Source organism: Saccharomyces paradoxus, chromosome XV (genome assembly GCF_002079055.1).
Source record: "Saccharomyces paradoxus chromosome XV, complete sequence".
Lineage (NCBI taxonomy): Eukaryota > Fungi > Ascomycota > Saccharomycetes > Saccharomycetales > Saccharomycetaceae > Saccharomyces > Saccharomyces paradoxus.
Window position 1 is genome coordinate 947,045 of NC_047501.1, and position 23,146 is coordinate 970,190.

General features: G+C 38.9%; 7 protein-coding genes and 2 non-coding genes across 9 annotated transcripts; 4 read left to right on the forward strand and 5 right to left on the reverse strand.

Annotated features, from left to right (window-relative positions):
* The first annotated feature begins 1,842 nt into the window (after positions 1 to 1,842).
* On the forward strand, positions 1,843 to 1,915 carry SPAR_Otrna19M. The gene has a single exon. It is a non-coding gene; the product is annotated as a tRNA-Met (tRNA).
* Positions 1,916 to 2,618: 703 nt separating this feature from the next.
* Positions 2,619 to 3,494, reverse strand: TYE7 (Tye7p; the record flags this gene model as incomplete). The annotated part of the gene is made up of 1 exon (XM_033913561.1): positions 2,619 to 3,494. The coding sequence occupies one exon, from the start codon at positions 3,492 to 3,494 to the stop codon at positions 2,619 to 2,621; it is 876 nt and encodes a 291-aa protein (XP_033769452.1).
* A 2,747-nt stretch (positions 3,495 to 6,241) lies between these two features.
* SPAR_Otrna20P lies at positions 6,242 to 6,346 on the forward strand. Its single transcript has one exon. It is a non-coding gene; the product is annotated as a tRNA-Pro (tRNA).
* Positions 6,347 to 8,302: 1,956 nt separating this feature from the next.
* REV1 (deoxycytidyl transferase) lies at positions 8,303 to 11,260 on the forward strand (the record flags this gene model as incomplete). The annotated part of the gene is made up of 1 exon (XM_033913562.1): positions 8,303 to 11,260. The coding sequence occupies one exon, from the start codon at positions 8,303 to 8,305 to the stop codon at positions 11,258 to 11,260; it is 2,958 nt and encodes a 985-aa protein (XP_033769453.1).
* Positions 11,261 to 11,413: 153 nt separating this feature from the next.
* PYK2 (pyruvate kinase PYK2) lies at positions 11,414 to 12,934 on the reverse strand (the record flags this gene model as incomplete). The annotated part of the gene is made up of 1 exon (XM_033913563.1): positions 11,414 to 12,934. One exon carries the CDS (start codon positions 12,932 to 12,934, stop codon positions 11,414 to 11,416), a length of 1,521 nt encoding a protein of 506 aa, XP_033769454.1.
* A 426-nt stretch (positions 12,935 to 13,360) lies between these two features.
* On the reverse strand, positions 13,361 to 15,250 carry PUT4 (proline permease PUT4; the record flags this gene model as incomplete). Its single annotated transcript, XM_033913564.1, has 1 exon — positions 13,361 to 15,250. The coding sequence occupies one exon, from the start codon at positions 15,248 to 15,250 to the stop codon at positions 13,361 to 13,363; it is 1,890 nt and encodes a 629-aa protein (XP_033769455.1).
* Positions 15,251 to 16,294: 1,044 nt separating this feature from the next.
* CIN1 (Cin1p) lies at positions 16,295 to 19,348 on the forward strand (the record flags this gene model as incomplete). The annotated part of the gene is made up of 1 exon (XM_033913565.1): positions 16,295 to 19,348. The coding sequence occupies one exon, from the start codon at positions 16,295 to 16,297 to the stop codon at positions 19,346 to 19,348; it is 3,054 nt and encodes a 1,017-aa protein (XP_033769456.1).
* A 27-nt stretch (positions 19,349 to 19,375) lies between these two features.
* On the reverse strand, positions 19,376 to 21,367 carry MNE1 (Mne1p; the record flags this gene model as incomplete). Its single annotated transcript, XM_033913566.1, has 1 exon — positions 19,376 to 21,367. One exon carries the CDS (start codon positions 21,365 to 21,367, stop codon positions 19,376 to 19,378), a length of 1,992 nt encoding a protein of 663 aa, XP_033769457.1.
* A 164-nt stretch (positions 21,368 to 21,531) lies between these two features.
* Positions 21,532 to 23,025, reverse strand: MEK1 (serine/threonine protein kinase MEK1; the record flags this gene model as incomplete). The annotated part of the gene is made up of 1 exon (XM_033913567.1): positions 21,532 to 23,025. One exon carries the CDS (start codon positions 23,023 to 23,025, stop codon positions 21,532 to 21,534), a length of 1,494 nt encoding a protein of 497 aa, XP_033769458.1.
* Positions 23,026 to 23,146: the final 121 nt, after the last annotated feature.

Here is a 23,146-nt window from a genome sequence, read left to right on the forward strand (position 1 = left end):
GACCTTCACCACAAGATTAGCCTTCTGTCCCATATTCATTACATCATCGTAGTCTCGTCTTTCTTTGTGCTGAACAAATGAGAAATTGCTGCATCTATTTTATACGATCTCGATTTTTTATTTAAACGTGTAGTTTTAACTTCATTCTGGGTCTCTTGTTTTAAACGTTTTCAGCCTATCAGGATTTGATTTTACTATAGCACATGAGTCTATCTCGGGGAACGATTTTCTCCATAGCAAAGTTATTTGCTAACAATGTTAGGCAAGTCTGAGAAGTTTGTGGATAATTGGATGATTATTGGGATTCCGTTGTTGTTAAAGGCTACAATATTAGGTATATAGAATATACTAGAAGTTCTCCTCGCTACGTTTATTGGTCATGTGACGTGAAGCAAACCAGAGAAGCGTAACACCGCTCCTCCATGTTGTCCAATGGATGATAGAATCAGGCCAGTTACCTCTAGTCTTCAATTGGTTTCCTGACGAGTATGAAATGTTAGACATGGAGTCTCTGTCCAAATCGCTTAGGGATAAGTCATCGGGGTAGGCTGAATTGAAGTAGGAGAAATGGTCAGCTAATTGATCTTCCGTGTCCCAATTACCTTTTACCGCATACTCGCCGTGTGCCCTCGTTGTTATTTCTGCCGTCATATTTAACGCTTGAAAGCAGGACCGTACGGACGCGGCAACAGAATCTGGTACATCGACATCATTGGGAGACTCGGTCTCACACCAAGCTATAAATACATTTTTTACAGCCTCAGATTCACTGCGGCTCCACCCTAGGAGCTCTAACGCTACTTTAGATACATTGTTAGAGGACAAACATTCTGCAAAGCTAGACAGTTGTTGAGCTGAGAGGATTCCGCTGTAATCTATTGCTGCCTGATTAACCGTGGTAGGTGTTGCGTCCGCCAACGTCACCGTCAAAATCACGTACAAAAATGTTTGAAAAAATAGGTCAAGGTTATTCATATCTTTAACGATGCTTTTCTGGAGCAGCTGTTTGAAACAGGTGTTATTGTCTGTTGAGAGTTAGCCTTAGTGGAAGCCTTATCGTATTCTTTTATTTTGGAAGCCGAAACGTTTAACGGATCTTGATTTGTGTGGACTTCCTTATAAGTAGCCGAAGCGCCGCGCTACCATGAGTAGATGGTGAATAATTGGATAATTGTTGAGATTCCATTGTTGATAAAGGCCATAATATTTGGGTATACAGAATATACTAGGAGTTCTCCTCGAGGATACGGGAATCCACAAAAGGGAATCGATAGTTCTACATAAAAATATTACTTTATCCTCCTTCCTTTTATACTTTGTCATTCATTATCCTATTACATTCTCAATCTTTGCATTTCAGCTTCCATTGAATTTGATGACATTTTCTTAGTCTTTATGTCATCTTCTTGCACCGCATGCGATGATATGCTAGTAACGTGAATACTAGTCAACAGATGATATTAGCATTTCATTCCAACAAATTCTCATGTAGTCCCTCTGGTGGCTTCGCAGAATAGTTGTGGGAGCGTATTCTAGCTTGTTTTGGACGTCGCTCGAAGTTTCTTTTTTGAAGCGTTCTTCGTTCCCAGAAGTTTTAGCTTTTTCCGATAGTGTATGTCACGTAGCGAACTTGCTTATCCAAGTGTTAAAGGAACTTCAGATCTAAACTTACTCTTGTTCTTATTCACCCAAATCTCAGAGACAATGTGTCTTCGGTCGTTTCAGATGTAATTGGCAATTACCCTCTTAAGTAATCGCTAGCGTTTTTTTCATCTGCGACATAGTTGTTACTATCAACTTAGCTTACCCAGTTTCAACCATGACATTACTGACCTTTTGCTCGCTTCAGTAGCTCAGTAGGAAGAGCGTCAGTCTCATAATCTGAAGGTCGAGAGTTCGAACCTCCCCTGGAGCAGTGAAATTTTTTTATTGTTAATAAAACCCGGCCGAGCGATATTTTGCTCCGAGCAAATTGTCCATCAAAGGGGAAAATAGAAAAGGTACAAGAAAACTTCTTTAAGAATATAATGCTGAAAATATATGTTTCGTACTTAGTTTAGTTATGGCGTGACATAATAACGGGTTGTGAATGTAATGAATAGAAAAAAACCGTAATAAGGTAAATAAAGTAAAATGAAAAAATTTTGAGAAAAGAGTTCGTTCGTATAAATCATTAAGGTGTATGTGTTTGTTGAAATAAAAAAATCACTTTTTTTATTTTTTCGGTTTTGGCATACATATCCGTCTGTAGCTGAGACGGAATTTTGTCATGTCTTGTGCTTTCTTGGTTATGAACCACGCGTCATTAATGTGTATAAAGGAAGAATAAAATTAGAAAATTCTGAATAATACGAAATAGAAAAGAAAAAGATATGAAAACGCATCATGAATTTATCACCTTTCTCTGGTGGAGGGTTGTTTTTTTTTGATCTTTTTGAATGTTTTTTCCAACTTCTTTTTTTTTTTTGCTTGTATTCTTGTCTGTTATGACGCAGCTTTATTTTTTTTAGGCTTGATTTTGAAAGTGTTTCACCAAGAAAAAAAATCGCATGAGAAAAAAAAAGGAGAAAGGAATTTCTATCGTAATTTTATAATATTGGCGTTTAAGCAGGCTTTCTTTATTTTTGGTCTTGTTTCAAAGTGTCGATTTCACTTTTCAATCTTTGAACTTCCATTTCGTATAGTCGTTCATTGTTTTGTAGATATAGAATATAGTCAACAGCTTTTTCCAGGATCATGCTTTTATTAAGCTTCGTGCTTGTAGCTGTGCCAGATGGTAGGGGAGTAGCAGCGGCAGTTTCCGTGCCGTCTTCATCCTGCTTTTTTACAGAATCACCCACTTCAAAAGCTGTTTGTTCACTTGCCACCCATGGGATAATCTGCTGTAGTCTTGCAATCTTTGTGTTGATGTTTATTCTGTAACGTTTTTCGATCTTATTGTGAGCTTGCTTTTGGAAGGGTGTTAGTCTTTTTCTTGGAGCCCTCTTTTTCGTCTCCTTGGCGTCCAGACCTGTTTTTATAAATGAGTCGTTTAGCTCGATTTCGTTCTTAAGTTGGGTATTATCATCATTATTATCAGTATTTATCATGTTGGGCATCAATTGCAACGAAGTTGCTTCGAAATCAGCCAAAGAAAGGGCATTGTCGTCCTCTTCTCTTTTTATCGAATTGCTAACCTCTGGAGAATGCGAGTATGAAGAAGGATTACTGAAAAATTGATCCGTTGGGAAAAGAGCAGATTCCTCGTTGTTGGAAGAAATAAATTGGTCTTCGATGGGAGAGCCTATCGAAGAGCTAGATGCAGAGGAAATAATGTTTTCCAATGGTTCGAACCATGTGGAGGAAGATGCAGAAAGGACTGAAGATGAGTCTTTGTTGGCGTTGATATGACTAGTTCCGTCATTTTCATCCGACAACCAATTATCAAACTCAGATTCAGGTTTAATTAAAGTAGTTTCACTAGATCTAACATTTCTGTCTAAAATAGAGTTCATAATTGTTAAACTTGAATAGATATGATGGTATGTTGTTTGTCTTTATTTTTATTTTGCACTAAAAGTTATTGAAGTGAACAAAAAAAAAATAGCAAAGTAAAGAGACTTTAGATTGGGACTGCTTTGGTGGTTTACGTTTAATAAGAAAGAATGAGAGAAGAGAAATATGTAAATAATAAAGGTTGATGGTTGGGAAATATAAAATAAGTATGTAAGTAAGATAGGTTTGCTTTCTCATGAATTGATATATGAAGGGAAAGAGGATGTAAATAAGTTTAAAGTTTGGAGATAACAAAAGAAGTTTATATAAGTACATTTGATTGTTGAGGTGAGAAAAAAAAGGTAACAGAGGTGGAAAAAATTAATAGCAAACGTTGCGTTTTGCGTTCTACTAAGAATGGAAATGTCGCAGACACGGTATCATCTATACCGTAAAAAAGAAATTAAAAATGAAAATTGTTATTTGGTGAGCTCTGAACGTGCGCAGAGCAAGAATCCCATTGTACGGTTCGTACGTGGGCACAATGAATTGCGACTAGGGTAAGAAACTACCGCAGCAGCATGAACATTCTAGAACAAAATTATAATTCCTTACCGAATGGAGAGAGGCCACGTTGTTAGGGGAGCAACAGCGCAATTGAAGCTAGCCCAATCCCACTCCAAAAGGGCTTGAGGAAAGCCGGAACTGGGCTAAGCAGTCCCCGCGGGTGAAAGTCAACGTCAGTTTATTCCGGTTTCAAAAGGAGGATTTTCCGGGATGCCGCTGGGTGTAGCACGCACATTTAGATGCGTGCGTCATTTATTCTTACCCATGCAGTGCCTGCCAGATCCGGTAAGTACCGCCTAACGCAGCGCACAACTGAGGGTGAATGGGTTTTAAGATGTTGCGGTTAAAGGAAGTTACCGCATTTGGTAGGGTGTGGTGATGTCTCTTTTCCCAAACAAGACTGAGACATGTTTATTCCGCCGACTTTTTTTTGCTTTGACATAATAGAACATCCAAGAATGGTTATTTCACCATTTTCCACGTGTTTGTAACATAAACGAAAATTCTGGTTTATAACTGGGGCGTGCCAGTCTGAGTCGTATTAGCGCCCTCCCCCCCCCTGTGTTCAACAATGTTGCAGGATCAGCATTGCATATATGCCGATTTAGCGTTGCTAAATTGATCATTGCTGGGTTTGCACGTGATGGCAATAGGTTTTGTTTCGTGCTCGACCCCTAATGTTAGACCAAGCAGGGAACGTGGCAAATGCGGGTAGTGCATTTTTTACGTAAACCGTAGATAGGTTCCTTTTTTTCTTAAAGTCTTTCCCACTGTTGATAAGAATGTGAAAAAGTAAACGATAAGATCAGGACTTGCTTCACCAATAATCCGAAAATTTTTCATTTTAGAAGTTGTATCCCAAGAGCTGTTCATATTTCTGTGCTGCATGCACGTCCGCTTTTCAGACAGAAAAACAGGCGTAGCAGCAGTATGAATACAAGCGCGCTTATCTGTCGCTCTTGTTACTTGGATAGGGAATCATATTACTGGGCAGGCGCTGACGGAAACGCGCATGAGATAAAGCATACGCAAATCATCAAGGTTATCTGCATTTAATCTTAAAGACTTCTTTATATCCCACAATTGGGTTGCAAATGCCTATTAGGTTACAACTCCCATGGCCCCATTTTGTTCAGAGCAATCCTGCCAAGAATAACAGATCTCTTTTATACCTAAATACTGAGTATCTAAACTCCCATATAACCGCCTCGTGATAATTTGATATCCTCGAATTCAATATATCATCATGTTCTTGTCTCCGCCTTGAGCCGCTCAAAGAGGATGATGCTGTGGACTAGTGGATGAGAGCAAATATTTTTCTTACAAATAGTAGGCTGATTCAATTTTTTATTGAGCAATACTTACTAGTGTCCTTTTAGTTGCATTCCTTGATTTCGAAGAGCCATTTCAGTTTTAAAGGTCTTCTAGAAGAGAGTTTACCCGGTAGCATTCGGCAATTGACAAAAGTTACCGGTGGTACAAATTTGGTAATAGATATTCAACTTTTAAATAGATTCACTATTTTACGTTACTTATGGCTTACGCTCTGCGCTACGCGGGATGCAAAAGCGGCCCAAAAAATACTTTAATTAGATACATTAAAAAATGAAAATTAAGAGAGGGTCCGGGGTACGTGGTATTTGTACGCCGACTAAAGATCAATAATGTTGGTGTTGATAATCAGAGGTTAATAATAGTATTAATGAAGAAATAAGTATTGGTCTTCTTATACTATATAAGAGAAGTATTAAAATACACGCCGATTGGTCATATTAATTATGATCGATATAATAGTGATTCCTGTAGTTACTATACATTGATGTGACAACTCATATTCCTCATATATGTAGCTACCATATCATGTTCAACTAATAGGTCTTTAACTCAGCTTCAGTATTGCCTGAGCTTCTCGTTTAACATTCCTTCTGCAATAGGTGCAATCACACTTAAACGTATAAGAGGTGTACATTAATATACGATGTAAGCATTAGATTGTTACCATAGCAATGCCACTATTAATTACTACTCGTTCCAACATTTATATACCTCTCTTATATAGTATAAGAAGATCCATACTTATTCTTTAATACTACTATTAACCTCTAATTATCAACAGTTTCGTACGTTCTATATCTAGGTTGGTAAATCTAGTAATGCTGTTCTATACCATTTTGAGATGCAACAAATCCACAAATCACGCGGGCGTGTGGTCTAGTGGTATGATTCTCGCTTTGGGCGATCCCTCTGATAAAACAGAAGGAACAAAGCATGCGAGAGGCCCTGGGTTCAATTCCCAGCTCGCCCCTTTTTTGCACTTTCATTGAACTCATTCGATCAATTTTGACTCTTATGCACAAAGATACTAATACAAAAAAAAAATGATTATTGTTAAAAGCGTCCTAACTTTTGTAACACCATTATCAACATGAGATAAATAGACTTTTTTTGTCACATTAATGCCGACTAGCATAAGTTAAAAAAGATTGAGACGCACTTCCGTCACATATTCTTTTATATAGTATAAAAAAGATGACCTCGCTTTCACTTTGGTTATTATTATAAGCTAAAGACTTAGTATCAACAATATACTCTATGTCACCGCATTTAGCTGCTTTGTAGTGGTGGTTTTTTTGTCTACGCCCTTTCGAATGTAACCGGCGTCTGCTTCTTTTTTTAGTAATACCTCAAACACACTTTATGATGAACGAGCATATTGGCACATCGTTTACCTTGTTTCACTATCATGTACGAAGCAATTGAATACTTTGCAAATAATAAATGGCTCCTGGTTGCATCTCAACCAATATTAAGGTATGTAGTGATGAACAATTGCTATAACTAACAGTTATGAACAGCAGCTCTTATAGTGTCAACTTCTGATCAATCGGGTTGGGTCTAAGACTTCTCTGAATTTTAATCATTAGGTTCGCTGGACAATATAACAATTAGCCCAAAATGATTGAGGGCTTATTCGTTTTCATAATTGAAGCGTTAGATCCAATAGCACTTTGGAAACATGCAGCGGAAAAAGAGAAACATAATGATAGGCATGATGGTGTTTGTCGCATTGACAAGTGCAACTAATCTTTACGATAATGGTACTATATGCGTTCAGTTAGGGTTCTTTTTATGCCACTTATATATCACTGGCGCTCATTATAAGTGGAGTAAACACAAAAATTATCTTGATTCTTTCTGGCGTTCTTTTGTACAGATGACAATAGGTGCGGTACCGCAGAATTCAAATAAAGTAACAATGATATTGATTAAACAAGAATCAACCACACGTAAATTCTATGACGGTCTAAAGCGAGGAAATTAATGGTTTTACATAATATCAAAACATTTCAGTTTTTGTTTTATATCTTGCCCATTCACAAATCCTACTTCGTTATGCCAGTAATCAGCAGACGATAATTAATCCCTGTTCTGATAATCTTGAGAGAGTGGATAGTAATATTTTATTGACATGAATAATCAGTGCAATAGTAGATTACTGTACCGACATATATTCCAAAAAAAAAAAAGCAAGTCTGCTCAAAAAAACTGTACTGCTATTGCGACGTTGCTATCCGATACAACTAAATAATTTTCTTACTATGAGCCTAAACCGTGATAGCTTCTGGTTAGCACAATTAAAAAAAATTCAAATATCCTTGCAATTTCGTGTTCAGAAATATCAGTTGAAGGCCACTATAGAGTTCAGGGTATTGAGCCTTTGCTACGATTTTTCCCTATAATTTGCTTTCACCCCAGACCTGACATCCACACCTATTTTAATTACTTCAAAAATAAAAATGAAAATATATTAGAAGCTGTGATCCAATCTGTAAACCAGATTGGAATTCAACAACTCCTCTTTCCTTTGAAATGAATGTCTTTGAGTTGATATAGATTGTTGCAGGTTACTCATCACGTTTATTGACTATCAATTTGCTGATGTCCTCGTTTTATTTATATTTTTCTTCAGCGGATCAATTTTCAACAGAGGCAACGATGGAAAAACGCAGGCAAAGAAGAAAACAAAATCATGAAAAATGTGAAATGCTCATGCACATCGCATCAACTTGAATATTGATTCAGAGATATATAGAGTTAGACTTTACGGCAACCTTTGAGCACCAATACTATTTGGCATAATTTAAAAACCTGGTTCTTGATTTTAAACAAATTTAACTGAAGATTTCCCTATTAAAGAAGTAACAAGTTGACAGATTTTTTCAAAAATAAATCGATACTGGATTTCTAAACATATCCAGCGATGGGTGAATATGATGAGGTTGTAGATTTGCTGGACAGCGATTTGGAATATTCTATAAATAGGAAAACACCTGATAAAGAAAATTGTTTTACTCAGTCAAGTTTCAATGATTCGCACTTAACTGGAAGAACTGGCGGCTTGAATGCGAGGTCTTTCCTATCTACGTTAAGCGATGATTCCTTAATTGAATATGTGAATCAACTGTCCCAAACCAATAAGAGCAATTCTAATTTAACTGCAGGGACTCCAAGATTTACTACTGAGCATATCAGCTGTGATGATTTACATGCTGATCTTAGCTGTAGCGAAGATTCACCCATAGCTCATAGCGTTACCGAGATCCAAGAAAGTGGTAGCAATAATGAAGATGTTAACAAAAATACTGTCTATACTAGGGAGAATTATTTCCAGGACAAGGCGCAAGGACAAAGCCTGCAGGACCAAATGTTAAGAGATCAATATAAAGATCAAATTTCCAGTCAAAGCAGTAAAGTATTCAAAAATTGCGTCATCTATATAAATGGCTACACAAAACCTGGCAGATTGCAACTACATGAGATGATAGTTTTACATGGCGGAAAGTTTTTACACTACTTGTCTTCAAAAAAAACGGTTACTCACATAGTAGCTTCCAATTTACCATTAAAGAAAAGGATTGAATTTGCAAATTACAAAGTAGTCAGTCCGGATTGGATAATTGATAGCATCAAAGAAGCAAGATTAGTGCCCTGGCAAAATTACTCGTTGACGTCTAAACTTGATGAGCAGCAAAAAAAACTAGATAATTGTAAAACCGTAAATTCTATTCCATTGCCCTCAAAGACTACTCTGCATAAAAGACCTACACATGTTGGTTGGGCATTGTTGCCAGTAGAACAGCCGTCACTAGCAGATCTCAATAATTTGGAATCGAAAAGAATAGTTGCTTGTGATGATCCGAATTTCCTTACTTCCTATTTTGCCCATTCGAGGTTACATCATCTCTCCGCATGGAAAGCCAACCTAAAAGATAAATTTTTGAATGAACACATCAACAGGTACACCAAAATTACGAATAAGGACACCTATACTATCTTCCATATCGATTTTGACTGTTTTTTCGCAACCGTTGCATACCTATGTAGAAGTGCTTGCTTCTCATCATGCGATTTCAAAAGGGATCCTATAGTGGTATGCCATGGTACTAAAAACTCTGATATAGCTAGTTGCAATTATGTGGCAAGGTCATATGGGATTAAAAATGGAATGTGGGTGTCTCAAGCAGAAAAGATGTTGCCAAATGGGATCAAACTAACATCGCTACCGTATAATTTTGAGCAATTTCAGTTAAAATCGGAAGCATTTTACAGTACTCTCAAAGGATTGAACATATTCAATTTGATTTTACCCATATCAATTGATGAAGCTGTTTGTGCAAGGGTAATCTCTGATGATATTCATAATACTAAAACCTTAAATGCGAAGCTGTGTGAGGAAATACGCCAAGAAGTTTTCCAAGGAACAGATGGTTGTACGGTGAGTATTGGATGTTCCGATTCTCTTGTATTAGCAAGGCTAGCTCTCAAAGTGGCGAAACCAAATGGTTACAATATCACGTTTAAGAGTGATCTATCGGAGAAATTCTGGTGTAATTTCAAATTAGACGATCTGCCTGGAGTTGGGCGTTCTATTCTTTCAAGGTTAGAATCAACATTTCACAGTCCACATTCTTTAAATGATTTGAGAAAAAGATACACTTTAGATACCTTGAAGGCGAGCGTCGGCTCCAAGTTAGGTATGAAGATACATCTCGCATTACAAGGCCAAGATGATGAAGAAAGCTTGAAAATACTGTACGATCCCAAAGAAGTCTTACAAAGGAAATCATTATCAATCGATATCAATTGGGGAATCAGGTTTGGAAATATCACCCAGGTAGACTTATTCATAGAAAGAGGTTGTCAGTATCTTTTGAAAAAATTGAATGAAATCAACAAAACAACGTCACAAATCACATTAAAACTGATGAGAAGATGTAAAGATGCCCCTATTGAACCTCCAAAATATATGGGGATGGGAAGGTGTGACTCATTCAGTCGTAGCAGCAGATTAGGCATTCCGACAAACGAATTTGGAATTATTGCTACCGAAATGAAAAGTTTGTATCGAACATTAGGCTGCCCCCCAAAGGAATTAAGAGGCCTTGCTCTACAATTTAACAAATTGGTTGATGTGGGACCGGATAATAATCAGCTGAAACTGAGGCTACCATTTAAAACAATAGTGACGAACAAAGCTTTCGAGAGCTTACCAGATGATGTAAAAAATGACATTAATAACGAGTTCGAGAAAAGAATTTATATGAGAAAAGAATCTGGGTTGGACTCTAGCTTATTGAGCTCTAAAAAGAAAGGAATTACCATTCCCAGACCAGAAGCACATGATTTGCCCAGCACTATGGAAGAACAATTTATGAGTGAACTACCAACCCAGGTTCGAGCAGAAGTAAGGCATGATTTGAGAATTCAGAAAAAAATCCAACGGACGAAGTTAGGAAACCTACAAGAAAAGATAAAAAGGAGAGAAGAGAGCTTACAAAACGAAAAAATTCATTTCATGGGCCACAATAGTATTTTCAAGCCAATCAAATTTCAAAATTTGACACGGTTCAAAAAGATTTGTCAGTTGGTGAAACAATGGGTTGCCGAAACTTTGGGTGATGGGGGGCCACATGAGAAAGATGTTAAATTATTCGTGAAATATTTGATCAAACTTTGTGATTCTAATAGAGTCCATTTAGTTCTTCATTTATCGAACCTAATATCAAGGGAATTGAATCTTCGTGCCTCTTTAAATCAGGATCATTCTGGCTTCCAAACGTGGGAAAGGATCTTACTCAATGATATAATTCCACTTTTAAACAGAAATAAACATACTTACCAGACTGTGCGTAAACTTGACATGGACTTTGAAGTTTGAATCCAAAAAAAAATTATGGCAAACAGTAAGCACGCAGTTTGCGTATATCACCTATAACATTTGCACGGCTATTACAAAAAATTAAAAAAAAATAACTGACACAATGGACAATTAAGTAAAATAAGTAAAACAAAATAAGGACTTTAATTTTCACTAGAATTCTTCACCAACAGTAGAAACCCGTAAGGTATTGGAATGACCGATGCCCCCTCTGAACCCCTGGATGGAAACAACTGTATCACCGTTCTCCACCATTCCAAAAGACCTCGCCATTTCAACACCAAACTTCAGGCGTCTGTGAACATCCTCACCCCAGTCGTCTAGGCGTTTTGGCTCATAGAGAAATGGGAAAACACCTCTATACAAATGTCCAATTCTTGCCGTTCTTGCGTGTCTTGTCACTAGTATGATAGGACAGCTTGGTCTATATTTTGACAGCAGCCTTGCCGTGTTCCCTGTAGTGGATAATACAACAATGGCCTTACCATCTTGCTCCAAGATTGCTGCCGTGGCTGCAGCTGCCACAGTTTCTGTAGTCGAAGTAGGTTTGGGAGTGGCGTCTCTAAGATCATCATAAAGAGCCAAATGGGCGATGGTACTTTCAGCAATCAGAGCAGTTGCCGCCATAATATTAACTGCATCCACTGGATAATCACCCTTTGCCGTCTCTCCAGAAAGCATAACGCAATCAGCACCGTCCAACACAGCGTTACCCACATCTGAAACTTCAGCCCTTGTCGGCCTCGGGTTGTGGGTCATTGAATCCAGCATTTGAGTTGCACAAATGACAGGTTTGCCTGCTAAATTACATTTTGCAATAAGTTTTTTTTGAATGGCTAATACTTCAGGTGCCAAGATCTCAATTCCTAAATCGCCTCTTGCTATCATGACACCATCGGTGACTTTCAGGATATCGTCGAAATTATCTAGTCCTTGTTGATTTTCTATCTTGGAAATAATCTTAATATCTTGCCCTTCAGAACCGAGGGCTTTTCTGATAGTCAAGACATCCTCCGGAGTTCTTATGAAAGAGGCAAACACAATGTGAATCCCATTGCGGACCCCGAATTGCAAGTCCTTTATATCCTTTGCGGACAAAGGGGGCAAATCGACGTCGGTATTGGGCAAGTTGACACCTTTACGAGATGAGATATAACCCGAGTTTACCGCTTGGACCCTTAAATTAGAATCGTCAATGATTTGGAGCACTTTAAAAGAGAGAATCCCATCGTCCACGTATATAAACCTCCCTGGAACAATAACTTTCGTTAAATTGGCGTAGTCTATATACATGATTTTATCATTAGAGGTGTTTGCAAAATTTGCGTCAGTGGTAAAAACCATTTGGTGGTCTACAGGGATATACATATCCTGGTCATTCAGTGTGCGACCTGTTCTGATCTCGGGACCCTTGGTATCCAGGGCAATGGCAAGCGGCCTGCCAGGGAATTGCTGTTCTGATTTCACAGCATTTTCGATCACTGATTGATGAAATTCGTAGGAGCCATGGGAGAAGTTCAATCGAATGATGTTCAAGCCTGCTTTCCTCAGGGCAGTAATGGACTCGCAGCTATTTGTCTTAGGTCCAATGGTACCTATTATGGAAGTCCGTCTAAGTTGCTGCGGAGTTCCTATTCTCAAGTTAGCTAGTGTTTGCAATCTTGACTCTGGCATCGACAATGCTTTTGTTGTAATTTTACAATGAATGTAGAGGAAGAAAGCAGATATGACGGCGTTTTATCACTTTGCGTTAAAATGCTTTATGCATGTTTTCCTCAATTTGTATATACATGTGCATATTAATATTATATGAATTTTCTCTAGAAAGTTATGACACTTTACCCCTGTTTTCAGGGTGCGTCGCTAAATACATACGACGAGAAAGGAAGAGAAAAAAAAAAGAGAAAATAAGAAAAAAAGAGAAAAAGAGAAGAGTGAAAAACTTTTTACTGGCTTTTTACAAAAATTTATGTATGTGAGAATGCATGTGCATTTCATTTATACTTTTATATGTGTCTTTACTCCCATCCAACGCGGTGAAGGAGGAAGATTTTTTGAATATTAGTATCGTGAGAGATATCGAAATATGTTCATAAAGTGTTACAACAAGGCGTCTAGGAACTTGTCTTTGAAACTAGAGGGGGGCAGTCTCATCTCCTCGATTTCTCTTGATTTTTCCTCAATCGCGACTAAGCCCGTAGTAACATCGATCTCGGACACGGGAAGCCACCATTGTCTCCAGGTCCGAGTGTACAGCTTGTGGCCCAACCACAAAACCAAAAAAATGGGCAAAGTGATGTAGGCAGCAATGAAATCAGATACCCTCCAGTACTTAGGGATGAAAATGGCATAACCGTTAGTGATGGTGATGATGCCTACGATAATTAGAGAGAACCACACGGTGTAAGGCTGTCCCCAAGTCTTAAAGGGCATTCTGTCGTACAGGCCATTGTAGAAAATAGCCTTGCGGAATCTGAGGTACGCGATGCAGCCGCACATCCAACCCAAAAACCCGGAAATAGTGCTGATATTGGAAAACCAATTGAATACGTCCGCCGTGGATGAAGACACGTTCAAATAAGCCAAACAAGAGCACAAGAAAGACACGGCAACGGCGACGTATGGAACACCCCATCTGTTGATTCTGCCCAGACATTTGGGCGCCTGTCCCGTTTGTGCCATGGTCAACAGCGATCTCGTGCTCGCGAACATGAACGCGTTGGCGGCAGACCACGCGCTGGTCAAGATGCACCCATTAATAATGTGAGGAAGAACCTTAATACCGGCGTTTTGGATTCCGATGACAAAGGGTGAAGAGCCTGCTCCTGGTTTGCCCTGCGCCAGCGCATTTACCAACGTTGGGTCATTATAAGGAACGATAACGGAGATGGCCAGCGTCCCCAGAACGTAGAAAAAGATAAGTCTCCATACAAAGCGGCGCGAAGCTTTGGCAATATTTCTACGTTGGTCCGCGCATTCCGCGGAAGTCATGCAGACTAGTTCCGGACCCAGAATAAAGGCGAATGCGCCCTTGATGATCCCAGTGTAGATATCAGTAAAGTTACCCAGTGATCCGCCCGTGAGGTGGTGAGCAAAAGCACCTGGGTGTTGCCAGTACCTAAACCCGAGACGGTCATGGTTGGGGCCACCTCCCCAAAACAAAATAAAAGACAGAATGATCAGTCCCACAATGCATAATATCTTGATAGACGCGAACCAGAACTCGGATTCACCGTACACTTTGACGGCGGAAAAGTTCAGTAGCACTACCACACATAAGAAAATCGTGATCCAAACACCCTTGGGAACCGCGGTGGTCCAGTATTCGACCACACCGGAAGCCGCCGTACACTCGGCGGCAACTAAGATCACGTAACAGTAGAAGTAGTTCCACCCAGTGGCGAAGCCTAACGATGCGTCAACGTATCTAGTGACCAGATTCGCCGTCGACCCGGCACTATCAGAACCGTCACCAGGCAAGAAGCACACCATTTCGCCCAGCGCGCACATGATTGGATAGATCACAGCTGAGATAATGATGTAGGATATGAACAGCCCTGCGGGGCCGCACGTGTGAAGCGTGGATGAAGTTCCTACCAGCAAACCAGTACCGATGGCGCCGCCCAGCGCGATCAGTTGCACATGACGCGACTGCAGACCTTGTTTTAGTTTATGCGGCTCGTTATCGCCATCAACGGAAGGCGACTTCTCCAAGTCCATATCCATAATCAGATCCTCACGGATAGTGCCGTTGGACGACGCAGACTTGTTCTTGGATATTTTTTCCATGCGGATGGCGTCATCTTTTTCGTTGTCGTAGCGATGGTTGTTGCGCGACCCGGACGATGGTGATTCTGTTACCTGGACAACATTGTCGTCCTTCTTGGTATCGCCGCCGCTACCGCTACCGCTACCGCTAACGTCGTCCGTGCAGGTGACGACTCCCGCGCTGTGTCGATTGTTCTTGTGGAAAGGCAGTATGTTTACCATGATTTATTCATTGATGGTGATTCTTCGAAGAGGCCAAGAATAAGAGAAAGTGAAAAGGAAGAAAAAAGGGAAAGGAAAAGGAAAAGAACACAACTCCTGTATATATATATATAGATATATTTATATATATATATATATATATAAATACATTAGTATACGGGTATTCAAATAAATATGTTTGTATATACATATAGATTTATGTGTGTATATCAGTACATAGATAGAGATATGCTGTATTTGCATTCATGATTATTCAGATTGGGGCATGTACATAAACAGACATAATTAGTATTTCATCCGTAGGCCCTAGCCCTGTAAGGTTGTTGTTATCAGCACTGGATGGAGGGGTGAAGCAGATAAAACCCGGTGTAGTTAACGATAGGCAGAGTGCAGGCACGATGATAGCGAGGGGTTGAAAACGGACCATTCCTCTGATAAGAAATATCGGGTGGGAGTTGAAAAGCGACAAAAGCGACAGGCACACGCGAGCCAGCTAGGCCGCCCAAACGTCATAGTTACCAAAATGAAAAAAAAAAAGGCATTCCCTTTGGTGCTGTTTATGGGGTAAAACACGCGGCGAGCGCCGCGTGTTGAAACCAAGGTACCCGGGCTGCCGGAACAAAGCCGTGCAAACAGCGGCTGTCGTCACGCACCCTTCGTGCCGCCTTGTGCTGTGCCGTGCTGTGCTTTCTTAGATTTAGGACCCTGGGTTTTGGTAGACATGACGAGCGATTGTGATCAGCTTGTGACTGGAGTTGAACCGCGCGGCACTTGACGTTGCAATATGGACGGACGTCCCTTCATCGCGCGCGGGTGCGGAAATTGATCTCCGTTGTAAAAGCACAGAAAAAAATTGAAATAACTTAAATAAATGGTCACATAATGTCCGGGTTAGGATACTTTTTGTAGAGATCAAGAAAGAACGGTAAGATTGCTGGAGAACACTTCTACTAGTAAAAAAAAGGAAAAGATTTTGGTATTTTTGGAAGAGCGCCCCACACGCATCGGTCACCATATTGCCCTGCTTACTACCCCCCTCCAAACATGTACAATATCCAGGCTTTGTTGAGCTCGATACAATCTGGGGTTCAGACCATTTCTCCAGAGACGCACCAACAGACAATTGCCGCGATCAATAAGTTTCAAGACGATCCGGCACTTTTAGACACCATACTACCAAGATGCGTGCCTCTTTTGACGAACTCGTTCTTTTGTATGTCAAAACGTGACCAAAAACTCGTTGCGGAGCTCTTCTACAATCTTGACAAGATCTCCCACTCAAAAGTCCTTAAATCATTAGATACAAGTATTTTTAGATTAAACGACATTTTAGAATATTTACAAGATCAAGCTTCGCCTTCTTCTTTCAGCGATGTCTTGTGCGTCTATCTAAATTTTTCTTGGCTTAGCGTCATTTTGCTTTCACCTTACACATTCAAAGACAAATTCAGCAAAACGCTTCGAGTATCATCGAGGTTCGAGAACTATCCGATTTGCATACCTCCGATTAACAAGATTAAAGCCGTTTTATATTTCAAAAACTTCACACATGCGTTTGACCAGCTACCGGAACCGGAACAGTCAAATGTACCATTTCTCAACCAGTTTTTAAAACTGTTTATTCAGTCATCACAAACTGCAAACACCTACTTCTCGCATGAGAATCTAAGGCACTTACAACAAGTTGCGCTGTCCAGTGACGCAATAAAGCTCCTACCCAAATTATTCCAGATTTCGTACAATCGTGGGTCTCACGACATCCTAAATGCTATAATAGAATTTTTCCAAGACCATCTCAATTCAAATTCCACGGATACCCGATTCAAATTGGCGCACTCCTTCGCTAAGATTATCAAGTTCCTCCACCAGACGGATCCACCATCTTCTATCGAACTCATCGAATATACCATCGAAAATACAGTTTCTCTATTACAGGCCTCTTGCGATTCCATTGATAGTAACGAGTTGCACACCTCTCTCCTCATCATTGCCGAGGTGGCGCTGGCTAAAATTCTCCCTATAGATTTGGTCAACCTCGTATTGACTCAGATCATCCCTAAAACTTGTCATTTCCAGCAATCCCACTTTCAAATCATCAAGGGCCATCATATCAGGGATTCGACAAGTTTCATTATCTGGTCAATAATAAGGTCAAACAATGGCAATAGTTTGTCGTCACGGGTCCTACAGTCGCTATTGTCTCACTTACTAATAAATGCCTTTTTCGATTCTGAATTAATAATCAGATACTCGAGTTTTGCTGCTCTCCAAGAATTACTGGGTAGATCCAACAAATCTCTTGCGCTAAATCAAACGGATATCGCATCCATATTGCAGGCAAACTGGAAGGATTTACCGAGATCGTTCGAGGAAAATTCGGGTCTAATTCACAGACTGTTCAACCCCGAAAACACCTTGAAAACTACTGTTTGCGTGTGGAACATATTCATTGATTGGTCGTCCAATTGGAATTTACTGGAAAATTTACATTTGACTACAATGAAACTCAATATAGATTACAATTTAGTGCCACTAATCAAGGCAAAACTATACTCAACCGATTTATTGCAAGTAATATTAAACAAGTCTGGCCATTCAATCACACAAAACTGTCAAATTTTGTACTTGCACTTGAAACTGTTCGAAAATGACGTAAATTGCCCCAAAACAAGCGAGATTTGTACCGACATTTATCAAAATAAGATAAATTTCCAACTAACTGGTCAAGGGAAAAGACAATTTAACGATAATTCGCCCGAATTATTTCAAATTTTTGTCATTTTGAAATACTGGCAATTGATAGGACGAAATGATTTCAATCAAGAATTGTTTTGGAAATTAGTAAGTATTATATCTCCACAGAAGAAATTAAACTTGTACAACGAATTCATCCCTCTAGTACAGCGAATAATATCTCAATGCGTCAATTTAAACTATTCAAGGATCGCTCAACTAATTAAATCGGGCAACGAATTAGCTTGCCGCTCAATATGTCATCTGCCCGATCAAGAAAGGATGTGCTCTCTTTTCTTTTCCCAGTTCCCCTTATTAACACCTCAGTCCAAATCGGTTCTGATAGATGAAGTTGACCATCATTGGGAGGATAGAATAAGTTTGCTCCCGTCGACTTCGTACCAAAAATTTCTCAGTATCATTATTAACTGCCTCGATGATTATACAACAACACAACAAGGTGACGTAGGACGTCTAGTAAGAATACAGGCTTTAAAAGCTATACAGGCACATCCTGGCTTGTTATCTGGGGATGGTGACACCATCAGGCCAAAATTAACGAGATTGCTGGCGGAACCTGTACCAGAGATCAGAAGACTAAGTTTCCAATTACTTACTTCAGTCGCACCGCAAGTCACTGAGCTATCTGACTCTTCAATACTTAATTACCATCACAAAAAAGGTCTAAGCAAAGAATTCTGGAAAGGATATGTAGTAAGCGCTGGAGCAATACATTTTACCGACTCCCAGCTCACTTCATCAATTGATTCTTTTATCGTGTACTTTAGATCTTTATCTCCTTCGCAACAGTTGGAATTATGCCATGATTTAATCAGGATAATTCCGAGTGCTAGACAAATCGGTGAATTAAGAAAATGTGATTGCAATAAAGATCCATTAACGGGCGGTATGAGGTTTGATACCATCAAATTCACTATTAATTGCGTAAAATTTTGGACTAGAATCATGGAATCTGGTTTAGTTGTTTTGCACCATGATTTTGATTTTCAAGGTGTTTTCGCCAAATTCTATAACCTACATTTATTAGAGAATGTGACATTGAGAGTAAACGTCGTCAAATTCCTTCCATTCTTGGCAATTTCCTGTTACTACACAATGAGAGAAACTACTGACCGAAATAATCTATCCAACCTGGTCAATTCAATTTTGAAAAGGCTGCTGGTTATTGTGAAACGTGAATACACAGCAACGAAATCAAAGTTTATGATAAATCAAAATATTGCTTTGCAAAGTATGTTCCAGATATTTTTGGAGTTAAGTGCCACCAGACAACTCCAAACGCTACAAGCGGCCTGCCAGAATCATGAGTTGGCGGATATATTAGAGTCTGATATCACTATATAGAATGTAAACAATACATTTTACATATCATTATTTTTGTTGCATTTGTTCGGACTCTACGCAAAAAAATAAATTTTCTACTCTCTTTGCATAAGATACATCTGCCGCAAAGTTATATTCCGCATCGTTTGCGGTAAATAAAGCTTCCTTTCGCATCTCTTTATCTCTTTTCGCTTTACATTTCTGAAAAATCTCTGGATCCATATGAAATAGAGTTTTCCGCTCCCCAAAAATTTTGCGCAGTTTGGGTATATTGATTGGTTGAATGGTCTGATTTTTCGAGTTAAATGGTTTACCCTCAACATACCATTCGCTGACGTCATCTGTTATCTGCAAAACTCTATCGGTATTTTCCTGTATATCAATTTCTAGGCTGGATAGCCATTCAGAGATTGCATCTCCAATCTGTATTGGCAACCTCCAAGAAAATTTATTGCTGAATTTATCAAAAAGAAAAAATTTGTGGCTGTGTGTGATCAACAAATTATAAAAAACAAAATAGAAAAAATCAGAATCAGAGTAGTTTTTACAGACTCTTAACATCGAGAGAAAATCGTTAACATTAAGTTGATAATCAATTTTAATTAACTGGTTAAACAATGTTAGTAGAGTAAGTTTGGTAGAAATTTCTTGAGAGGCGCCATGGAAGAAACAATGGAAAATGGAATTTTCTTTGTTTCCAACTATATTCTCTGTGAGTAATAATGGCTGCCATAACTTTCTTTCATATACCATGTGCTCGACCAATGAAAGCATAAAATCGAAATTCTTGCGCACAGATAAGTGACACAGTAAAGTATTAATGAAAAAAGCTCTTAAGGGAAGTGGCTTGGTCTCAGCCTGCAGTTGGTCATCAATCTCCTTAATGTACTGTTTCCAAACTCCCAAGTTCAATGGCAAATCACTTAATTTGAATGACAGAGATTGAAGAAATGAATCATGCTTGAAAGGTTCGAAATTCTCTTTGGATAGAATATGCATGCTCTGCTTCAAACTCACCTCGGATGGTAAATTTTCCAATCCGTATTGTCCAATACCAATGGTAATAAGGGACAATCTACTCATGGTTTCAATAACTTTGAGGCAAGAATGGTTCTGGCATAACTGCACCAAGTTCGAAGAATCATGCTGTTCAAAATGGAAGTTCCACTTGGACAAACTTTTCAAAGTCTGACAAACTTCATTCTCCATACCTTGTGCTATCATTACTTCTAGACTTTTAATCAAACCTGGACGAAATAACTCCAAGAGTTGAATAGCTCTTTCGCGCTCCTTCGAGATTCTCAAGACAGAATCAGATACGCATGAGGGTAAAATATCCACTACACTCGTCCATTGGCATGTCTCCACATAGAATGCTAGCTGGCATAAATTGGCTAACAATTGACCTTCCGAATTTTCCGCGAATAGCCGCTGTATTATCCCTAAGTAATAGCTCGACTGGGATTTGATGACTAAAAGGGCACAATTTCTCAAAAATTTCGTGTTTGCCCGAAATCTGTCTTTCCCAGTAAAAGATTTGGCTTTAATTGAATAATAACGATCCAATAATTGCAACGAAAATTTAGCCAGTGCAAGTTTGTCATTTACGGGCCGAAGCGATACTTTATAGAGCATATTAGAGAGCTCATGATAAAACTCCAAAGGCAGCCGACCAGATGGGAATGCACCAATCTGTCGGCCGCTTTTATTTAACCATCTTATATGACCTGTCCCAACGCGATTCAACAACGCAAAATACAAAGCAGGATTATAAGTTGTACGAAGCTTCTGTAAAGTAGTCATTACTACATTTAGTCGTAAATTCACATTCTGGAGTTTATCTTCGTTCAGTTTATCTTTCCTTGTTAGCGCATCCTTCAACCATTTATCAGTAATTGAGTTAGTTCTTTTGTTATTTGGCAAACGTTTATGCGATGATGGCTTTCGCTCTAGCTGTGGCAGTATTTCAGGAGTTGTTAAAGATTCCTTAATCAGCTTACCGATGTGGGTAGACGAACATCTTTTAAAAACTAATTTCATGTTCTTTCCTGGTACGCTAATATCATTTTTTTCTTGCTCTTTTTAGTAGAAAAGAGCTAGTATTACTTAACATCATACAATCGATTTACGTTGTTTTACACAAATACCATTTTCATTTTGGACTACGCGCAGCTTTTTTTAAAAAAAAAAATTTGAATAAATGATTACTCCAAAACTTTCTTCTTTTTCGGTATTGCCTGGGAAATGATAACACTTTTAGGTAACTTCCTTTTCCACTCCGAGTTTATACTTTCTAATTTAGGACCCTCGTTATTGCACAATATTTTTTTGTAATATAACCTCTCTAATTGACTTAAGTGTTTTGCGATCCAAACATGTTTGAGACCTTGTTTACTATTTAATCGTTTAGCTACATCAGTTTGTAAAAGGTCTTTGACAAAGCTCTTAGCATTATCTGAAACAATATCCCACTGCTTTAGCTTGAAATTCAGTTTTCCAACTTTTGCATTTTGAATAATACTTCTCTCAGAACCATCGCCGTAAAACGGCGAGATTCCTGTTAACATAATGTGCGTAATGACGCCCAAAGACCAAAGGTCGCACTTGCTATCATAACCCCGTTGCTCTAAGGTGGCTGCTCTTGAGAAACTTTGATAAGCTTTTCTGTTTGCTCTAAATCCGACTTCTGGAGCGCAGTATTCTGGAGTACCTACCACTGTATGCATTCTTTCTTTGTTAGAATTTAAATCTTTAGCTATACCAAAGTCCGCCAAGACAATTCTGGTGCACGGCTCCGGCGTGCATAGCAAAATATTATCTAGTTTCAAGTCACGGTGAACAATATCCTGATCATGCAGGTAGTTTAACGCTTGCAAGATCTGAAAGACGATCAATAACGATTCCGTTTCTGACATAGAAGTTAAACAGTCGCCTTTAGCCAAGTAAGAGAACAGATCACCACCGGGGATTAAATCCTGGAATATGTAAAGGTGATTGTTCCTGTCGCAGAAAGTATGGTAGACTTTGATGATATTTGGGTGATCTAGTCTTAAGAGAATTCTAGCTTCTTTATCGAATTTATTCGGCTTCAGTTTAATAATCTTTACGGCGTAATTTTCAGGGTGATAGCAAACATCATCTTTACGTTCCTTTGAGTTATGCGTGATCAGAACATGTCCAAAAGTTCCATTACCCACTATTCTATTTGTTATTTCCCATTGATCTATTTCCCTCAGAAAACCCATTTGATCTAAAAGTTTTGGATCCAGAGAAGACTGTAAATCATCATTAATCATGAAAACCAGCCGTGTTTTTTTAATGTCATTTTCTTCACTTCCCTGTGATAATTCAATAACATCGGAATGCTTTAATAGATAGGTTTTATCTCTTTTCAAAAGTAAACCATTCAAATATGTTCCATTAAGAGAACAATCTTTAACGTAGAACATTGGAATACTATCCTCATCAAAAAAGACACACCAGAACACGCAATGGACAGAGGACACAGACGGGTTTGTTAAAACGAGTTGACATTCCTTGTCATTCCTCCCAACTTTCACGAGCTCGTGCTTTACTATAGGTATTATCTGTTCTGTATTATAGCCGCCCACGTTTACTTCCAAGTGAGCAGGAGCTATACCTGCTGCAGCCTGTATATCATCTTCGGTTGCAAGGTTACTGCTAATTAACGGTCTCATTACTCTATCCTTGTTTCTGTTGTATTTTTAGTCCTTTAATGAAATTAGAGACGTACAGAAACACTCCAAAAGAAAGGCAAGCAAGGAATTGGTCAATCCTCCCCCTTTTATACCTAAAAGA